The 9,281-nt window shown below is 47.4% G+C and overlaps 1 protein-coding gene across 1 annotated transcript; it reads right to left on the minus strand.

Annotated features, from left to right (window-relative positions):
* Positions 1–915: 915 nt before the first annotated feature.
* On the minus strand, positions 916–5,139 carry LOC131209678 (prestin). Its single transcript, XM_058202802.1, has 6 exons — positions 4,662–5,139; positions 4,443–4,555; positions 3,100–3,446; positions 2,909–3,016; positions 2,391–2,794; positions 916–2,318 (listed from the first exon to the last, which is right to left on the minus strand). The coding sequence occupies exons 1-6, from the start codon at positions 4,694–4,696 to the stop codon at positions 1,298–1,300; spliced, it is 2,028 nt and encodes a 675-aa protein (XP_058058785.1). The 5' UTR covers positions 4,697–5,139; the 3' UTR covers positions 916–1,297.
* Between the last annotated feature and the right edge of the window lie 4,142 nt (positions 5,140–9,281).

Genomic DNA, 9,281 nt, shown 5'->3' on the forward strand with positions numbered 1-9,281 from the left:
GGTGAGCACATTTTGCTAATTCTCGTTCAAAAGCCACTCGAATCGTTGATCGGCCCCAGCCCCGAGGATTTTTGCTGCGACAGGGCATTCCGGTGTCCTTCCGTGCGAGGGAGGAACATTATCCACACACGACAGCTGAACTCACCGCCCACAAACATTCACAAAACAACGCCCCGCTTCGGCACGGTTGGACAATTGGCAGCCCCCGATCGATGGTACCACTTTTGTACTTCCCTCCTATCGTATCCTGGTACGGCACACAGTGGACACTGTTATTTTAGTCAACATTTAACACACTATCCCGAGTCCACGAGTTCGCGTTAACCCTATTTGTTTGACGTACCGAGCGCGACTGCTGACATTCCGGACGGCGAAAATCGGTGCCCGCAGCCAACACACAGCCTGGCACAACGCAACTGACAGCATTTGCCGTGGCTTGCTCGGAGACACCTCACGCACACTACCGTAAAACGAGATTGCTGGAGAAAGCTGAGCAATGTTTTGAATTTTCCGGCCTTCGGCCCAGGCTGAGCGAGAGGGCCGAGGATAGGTGCGACAGGGATGAAGATTTAAAATGACAGAACAGTACGGAAACACGTTCTGGAGTTGATGGGGCGAAGTTGGCGAAGTGGTTTATTGCGAAGGTGGATTTAAAATGACCGTTGGGGCAGAGCGAAAGTCTAAATAGTTCAACATGATTGGTAGGATGTCACCTCTCCCATGAGGTTACAGTAAAGTAAGATAATCTTTCGCCTTTTTACAGTACTTAGTTATTGCATTACATATCATTCGAAATAGCAATGGTCAGACCGAATGCAACATTTCTTCGTGTCCAATCATGTTCGGATTGATTGAGCAAAACATAAAAGGCATTTAAAAAAGTTTCACCATATATTTGAACTAGTGAGCTACATCCTCTACAGGCTGTTATTACGAGTAATTTAATGAAATGTGACATTTTGTTTGTATAATCTGCATGGAAAAGTCTGCGTCGCCAAAATGGGCGGCATTATATTTTGGGCCACAACCCGCATGGTATGGAAAAAACCTATTTTAAAACAAAACACATTGCGTACCTGCACTGTTTTTAACAATTTTCATTCCAAATTAGATCGGCTGTCGTCGGCCCTAGGACTCTACATCTACGGCTAGTCATAAGATCTTCATCATATATTGTCTAACCAATTTTGGGTAACCGTTTCATTGGCCAGCCCCAAGAAGGCACTATTCTGAGGATTAGAGCCAATTGATTGCTCATTGTTTGTTCACGAACAGCGACATTGAACCATCCGCAGCGTTACACATTGGAAAGGGATCCCTGTGCGTGCAAAACCGCGTCGTGTATGGTTGGGAAGATGAGGAATCCTCCTTCTCCGATTGCTTCCGCGTGGATTAACGTATCGTAGACACAGTCCGCCGGAGTGGCCAGTAGAAGCGTTACACTGAGCTTCTCCAACTGTGTCTTAATATCGGTGAACATTTTGCAAGCCGCAGTATCGATATGCGGCACACTACTCAAATCGATTATAACCGTTCTTGTCGCTTGCAGTCCCGTCGATTCGCCGTTGTAGCGTGGCACTAACGATACGTTCGTGCGCTGCAGAACCTTCGTCTGCTTATACAGGGCTTTCCTGAAGGTGGTCTTGTTGGCAAAATTTATTGCACCGGTGTACTTGAAGATCTTAATGTACGGCAGCTCCTCAGCCCGCTGGTGACTGCCGATGTCAACGTAGATGGCGGTATCGGGCACAGTGCCCAGTAAGCTGTAGTACGTCTTCCAGCCCTTCACGTATAAGGCGACCAGCGAGACGACCACTCCAATCAGTAGCCCGAGGTCGATGTCAATGATGACGACCGAAAGAAACGTGACCAACCAGACGAACAGCTCGAGTTGTCCCTCACGATGGAACTTTTTGATGTGGTAAACCTGGATCAGCATGCCCTTGAGCGCCACCACGATGATACCAGCCAGCACGCAACGCGGCAAGCTTTCAAAGTACGGACCCAACCACAAGAGTATCACCAGTATGATGAGGGACGAAAAGATTCCCGCAATCTGAGTTTTGCCTCCCGTCTGGTGCTGGATTAGAGAACGGGACAGTGAGCAGGCGGTTGGTATGCAGGAAAACATCGATCCAACCACATTCGTAGCACCGAGCGCCACAAGTTCCTGATTCGGGCGCACCTCGTAGTTATCCTTCTGGGCGAAAATCATTCCCATCGACATAACGATCGAGTAGCCCACGATCGTGACTGCGATACTGTCAACTGCAACCGCTTTAATAAGAGCCAATGGGGGAAATTCAGGTGGTGGAATACTGTAATTGAAAAGAATTAACAGTCGTTCTTGTGACGATGGGTTGCGAAAATACGATTTCGCTTCAACTTACCCCGTCGGTATCGCGCCCACCAAACCAACACCAAACTTTGGCCCTAATCCTATTAAGTACGACACAACCGTACCGCCTACAACGGCGATCAGTTCGGCGGGAAGCGGAAACCGGCACTTTCCCGCAAGCCACGGTTTTAGGTACTCGTTCATAAAGATCATGAAAAGAATCACCACCACGGAGGTGTAGACGGCCGTCAGATTGGAGTTTTGGACTTCCCCGAAGATCGCCCGCAGCGAGAGGATCACCTTGAACGCTCCCTTGTACCGCGGTATGGAGATGCCCAGGAGGTCCTTCACTTGCGTCACCATGACATGGACGGCGGCCGCCGTCGTAAAGCCACTGACTAGCGGTTCACTCAACAGCGACGAAAGCATTCCGAGGCGGGCCACGCTCATCATAAACTACAGCGAAATCAATACAGAGAATACAGGGTTGGTAGACATCAGTAAAATGGCTTAATTGAGCGAACGAATGAGTGGGAATCTGAATCAGATCAATGAACGCAATGTTCTTACGTAATAAATTCCAGCTACAAACGAGGCAGCAGTCGCGACTTGGATGGGAGTGTAAAGGACATCATCGGTTGGGCTTAACGTTGGCATCACGGTATCGGTTCCGTTGGGCTGTAAGTCGGTAACATTTCATTCAAAAATTAGTAATAATGAGAAAACAGCCATGTAATGGAAACTTGATAAGAAAAACTCACCACCATCGATGGAATGGCCGTCGCGTGGGTTACTACAATTTTCGCCGTCATCAAACTCGTTACGGCGAACGTTCCCATTGAAATGTGGCGTGACGTACCGAAGACAGCGTACACGAGACAGTTGAAAAAGGCCATGTACAGTCCGACGTTCGCGGTAACACCGGCCAGTATTCCATAGGCCATGCCCTGCGGGATTTGCAGGACCGCCACCGTCAGCCCGGCCGTCATGTCGCTCACAAGATCGTTCTTCAGTGAGTATTGTGGTAGCCATTGTACGATCGGAAAGAATCCTGCTAAGGTCGTCAGGCACTTGACTTTCCGTATGGAGGATCCGATCGAATCTATTGCTGAAAAAAAAACAGATTTGGAAAACAATTCATGAACCATTCTGTGGCTTTTCCCCCATCAACCTGCAGTTATCGCGTGTGTCACGAGAGACATGATTAATTGCGCAATTGCTTACCCATTATCATAATACTGTTGAATTTAATGGTCAATTATGAAGCCAAACCTCGTGGATGCCACGTCACATACATTTCTGATAACGCACCAAATAAAAATATCAACTAAAAAGCTTACATTGAGTAGTCGCTCACGATTCGAAAAGAACGTTGCTTAAAATTTCAATCGAATTCAATTATAACGTGATCATGAGGGCTGCAAACATTTGGAATTTGTGTCAGTGAAAAGGTTTTCACATCTTCTGGCAAATTTGATTTCTTCGGTGCCAAACTGATCTACAGCAACGTTAATGTGAGATGAGTCGGCACTTTTAAAGTTCGGACTGGAATGACGATGCCGTGCGGCCACATCCTCACTGATCGTCACAGATTTGCCATCGGCTAAATGAGTGCATTTCAATAGGCAACAGGCAATATTTGTTTTAGAAAGGGGTCAGGCGATTCGTGAAGAAATTGTGTCAACGCGTCTCCGGGTTGGTAGAGAATATTTTTAAATTTTTGGCAAACTACCAGGAAAACCAGTAAGGTGACCGCTTCCAAATATAGTCAAACCAACTTAATAGATATAAAACGTGCCCAATGGTCGCAATAAGATCAATGCGTGCAGCGAATACAAAGTGGCAAAAACGTACCGCACGAATCTAGCTTACCGAAGTATTGTATAAATACCACATAAAATTTACAAATTTTCCAACGCCAATTGGGCCTTAATCGCCAATGAGCTGCGCATAACTGCCATGTGACCACACGATACACTGAAATTGATGCACGAGCGAAACCCTATGCAATTAATACGAGCTACAATGTTTTGGATGACGTTATCTGCACCACGAGAAGTGCATTGCGATATGTGTGTACATAAACGGAAAAACACACACTTACCGGTCGGTTTGAGTCGTTCGTACTGCGATAGTTGGTTAAAATCTTCCCGCTGAAGGCACTGCCGGCTGACCAGGTACGATTGCTCGCTGTACTGGGGCTTCCCTTTCGTCGTTCTTTCAGAGGCAAAGGCGCCGGCAAAGCATGAAAATGGGAATACAAAATTAGATTGCACGCGGTTGGTGGAAATAGAACCAAAGGAGAGATAAAACTAAAACGAACCTGTCGTCTTCCAGCGGCGCCTTCTGGTTGATCATTTTGCTGGAAGGCCGAGGGCAACCCACGGAGTTCGAGCTCAAATGTCACCGACACCTTGGGGGGTCTGTTGCGATTGTTACTCTTGGCTAGTTGACGAAGAACTCTAGCGGACGCGCCTGAATGTTGAACCGAAAGTGCGCCTCGACCGGGATGCGATGACAGACGACTTTCAGTGTGACACGCGAAACGCCAACACTTGCATAACGCCGCGATCCTGTGATCGGTCCCTTCTGAGACAAAGGCAGCTACGAATCGCAATCGCAATCACGGACACCCGTGCTGCCCGTGCACGGCACTCTCCGATAACACTAACTTCAGCCACGATCGATGGGTGAATGGTGCTAAAAGTCGTGCGGGTTGACTTCCGTTTTCTGGACACACACAACACGAGGCGGCGACGATCGACAATGCGTTTTTGGAGGGCCTCCCGCAAACCGGCACAGAACCCACCGTACCGTACGGTCGGAAGCGTTCTGAAAAGTCAAGCGGGAGATATGCGCTCGTAAAATGTTGTTGTGACATCAACCGCGATTTGGTCAGCGAGAGATAACCCGACGCTCATTGAGAATCGAACGCACGAAAGAGAGGCGGTTTAATTGCGTCAGTTGAACGTAAAATGGAGAGCGAGCTACCGCGGCGCTGAGCATTTAATTTAAAGTGTTGAAGGTGGATCACTTTTAGCTTAGAAAATGCTGATCCCATATGAGCCGTTTGCTACTACAATCCAACTGACAATCTGGGAATACTAACGAAGTACTAGCTTCGTTGAAAAACTTGAGGCCAGTGGTTGGTGTTTATTCACAGGTGGTTGGTGTGAACGTTTCAATCTGAACCGGTTGTCAATTACTGGTTGCTGATTTGCTGGATATACCACAAATTTACAGAAGCCCAGGTTTTGTAAAAGCACTGCAAAAGCAAAAGCACAGAACAGCCTCATTTTTGTAGAAAGTCCAAATGACATATCCTAAGGGTGTTCCACCTCAAAGAGCGCGCCTCTCATCGGAGTTTGATTACACGCGGTTTCAGTTTGATCGCTTCGCGCTCGCGGTTCGTTTGACAAAAGCAGCTGATTGAGGACGCCATCGCGGCAAAGAGAGTCACACGAACTAATATGAGAGAGAGAAAAGGCGAACGAAAAACGCATGTCGAGACTCGCCGCGGCGTCTTTCATCGGTGTGTGAGTGTGGCACCTAGTGTTTTCACTTTCAAAGTGACCAAATATGTGACGGTTGTTCCCCTCCGCGGGGATTGTAGCGGGGATCTCCGCGATAGCTTCTTCCGTTCTTGTTGACCATCGGATAACATGATCCAAGTATCGATCGCTTAGCGGTCCGTCAGACTTTGCACACAGAAACGCCAAGCTTCGGTCACACTGTCGCCAACATTGACGTATGACCTCGCCACCGGCTTCGATTCTCGCACGGCCTTGGACTTGGCCGTGGCTGATGTAATTGGCAACACCTGCGCAGCCGGACACCGCGGTCCTCTACGCGATCGGCACAAACTGCGTGTCACGTATGATTGCGATCGTAAAATTGGTTCCAAGTGTTTTTTTTTTTCAAACAACCAGTGCGATTGTGTGCAACATCTGAAGCGCCAAACAATGCTCGGTAAGTAGTAATTTTGATGACCCAATTTAGATAAGCTAACAGACCACTAAGCGGACCAATATTGCAGTCACTTGCCGCACATGAACCACTTATAAATTGGGTCGCTACATTAATTGTTCATTCATTCATTATTTTTGAGGCTGATGGCAGAAGTATTTGAATACCACCATTTCGGAAGGGCTCACTTCAGCACGCAGCTCTCCGAGACAGTTAACATTCATCACGCGAACAATGTTCTCTGAATCATTTCAATTAAAAAGGTTAACTAATTTGCATCGTTTTATGATCAAGACTGTTGCCACGCTGAACGTTTGAACGGTTCGCATTTTACCAGTTGCGTTGCTCAATTCTATCACATCAATCTTTCATCAGGGCTACAGGATCCTCAGACGCCAATCACGAACGCCTTTCAATTGAGCCACAATCAAATGTCGATTCCCAGCGGCCTACCGTCGTCCCCACGGCGCGGACAAACAGATTAATTTATCGCTGACAGTCTGAACAATCAAAATGCACGTTAAACAAATAATTCGAACCCAAAATTCAGAACGTTTTCTTGGAAACTCGGCACGTATCGGTCTACCTCCACCGTTATCAGGTGTATTATGGCCATTTTCTGCTCCGGCTGGGAGTTGCTATGTCCGCAGTGAGCCTTTGTTATACTTATCTGTGAAGACTGTAAGCTCCGTATCAGACTGACGGTGCAATGGCACCGTTTTCGACATTTCTTCACCAACACGAAATCGAACTTATGCTCCTCATCTTCCGTGCTCTACTCACATCTCTTCCAGAGTCTTCATCTTGCTTCAGTTCGGCCGTTTCAAAGATCGAAAAAGCGTACGTAATGTGACAGTAATGAGACAATGCGATGGACGGTTGATGCCATTCGATTCGACTACGATGGTGAGTGCTAATCAATCAAACACAAAATTAATATAATGATGCTCTCCGAAAGGAGTCTGTCACGTTACGGTATCTGTCACATTTCAATCTACTTCCAACGCGGATGATAAGCCGCTCGGTTCGTTCGTTTGTTGTGATAGGTTTTTGGTTCTTTTATAAACATCACAGTAGGCATAGTACGCCGCGCCGAAGGTTGTGGTAGTGTCAGCAGATTGTACACAATGTTGTACTATCACCGAAGATTGGCCGCCCCCCTTTTCGGGCTCGCTCGCTGCCCACCGGCCGAGTACCTCTCGGAAATCATGCAAACAGTATTGACTAGGTCATATGACGTAACATTGGAAAAGCCTGTTTGTCGACACGGGCAGATGGCACTCGGGAGACCGCTTTCGCAACGAGACGTCCCTTTGTAAAGCTGGGTGTTAATCGAAGCAAGCCCGGGGTCGCGACGGAATCAACAATTGTTCGAACATACCGCACACGGTTTGCCGTATCGATGAATGTGTTGCCTCCGCGAAATCGTACTTTCTGCAGTTTCACTCGACTACTCGACACTGAAGCCGGACCTGGCCAGTTCACACCGACACAAACACACACTCGCGATTCTTCGGGGGAAAACCTTCAACTGCGAGCAAGTCGGTGTGTCTTCACCACGATATATTACCGTTGCTAGCCTATAAAAGTTCGCGAACGGTGGCTCCTTTTTAACTGGGTGCGATTCGCCACCGATCGCGATAAGTCTACTCTTTTGTCTCAGCTGTTTGACGAAACGCTCCCACGTGCCTGTGTTTACGGCGAACCTACAAAACAATGTCAGAACATGCGCTTGCGCACTGACCATTCTGTTCCAGCATGCCATCTCATCTTAGCCGGTTAGTGCTCTCTCGCTTCCGCTGACACTGATAGGGCTTCGGCGATAGACGAAGGGAGCCAGATAGAGAAAGAAAGAGAGAGCGCATAAGAGTGCAACAACCCCTTTGGACCACCGAAGAACTGACCGAGAAAGGAACACAAACAAAGATTTGTTGTACAGGAAAGTTGTGTCATTATTCTCTGTGTTTTCGTTCTCTCTCTCTCTCTCTCACTCTCGAGCAGGTCTCAAATTACTACTCGTCAGGATCAATGTTGTAACACAGGGCGAAGGGCTTTTAGAGGGATTCACCGAAAGGATATTTTCAGGCTTCCTGTGACCACTTCTTATGGTCCCAAATTGCTCGTATCTAAAGAAAACAATAGTGCGAGCCATAAAGTGTGTCGCTTGACCCGATCCAAGGAACCCAGACGATTACCCAACACCGATTGTGGTCCCCGGATGAGACTAGACTCACCAACACCCGCGCGGGTCAGGCAAGGTCAAATGAAATGTTGTGCCGCCGTTGCCCAGCGGAAATGGGTTATCCTGAATCATATCTTAAGTCAGCGCCATCCTCAGGCAGAAGCTGTAGGACCGTTTCAAGGACCCATGCAGTACCGTTAACGTCCTGGGTACGGATTTTCTATTATGATTCACAATTTCGTGTAGAATAAACACATTGAAAAGATAAACTTTTGGAAACTGGTTCGGCGTTCCTGGACGGACCCCATACTTTGGGTGCCCAAACCTTATCATTCGATGTGAAGAATTGCCAATAGCCGACCGAGTGGCCCAGACTTGTTTTCCATTAGCAGGTTCGCGGCCTCGTACCCGTCCCGTAACCGCCAACGTGGATGTGCTACAATGAACAGGCTCTCTTGTAAATAAACGTTAGAAGTTTATCTGAAACGCAGTTGCACTCTTGTTGGTTTTGTATTTAATATTTTTGCTCTAATCGGGTAATAACAAGCATCTTATCTTCTGGTTTGCCTGCGAGCTGCTGATCAATTCTGACGTCCTGCCTGAATGGGCTAAGTAAATATCCTTTAGGTATTCTTCAATATCAAATTGGTGTTTATCTACAAAATGAGTCACTGTTGTTGCAGATTCGGCCATTGGTTTGCAGATTAGGTAGAACTCCAGCTAACAAGATGTTCGGCAATCAGCACGACCTTTGCTTTCAGATAAATAAAGAAGACGCTTAATACACATTCATGG

This window comes from Anopheles bellator, chromosome 1 (genome assembly GCF_943735745.2).
Source record: "Anopheles bellator chromosome 1, idAnoBellAS_SP24_06.2, whole genome shotgun sequence".
Taxonomy (NCBI): Eukaryota; Metazoa; Arthropoda; class Insecta; order Diptera; family Culicidae; genus Anopheles; species Anopheles bellator.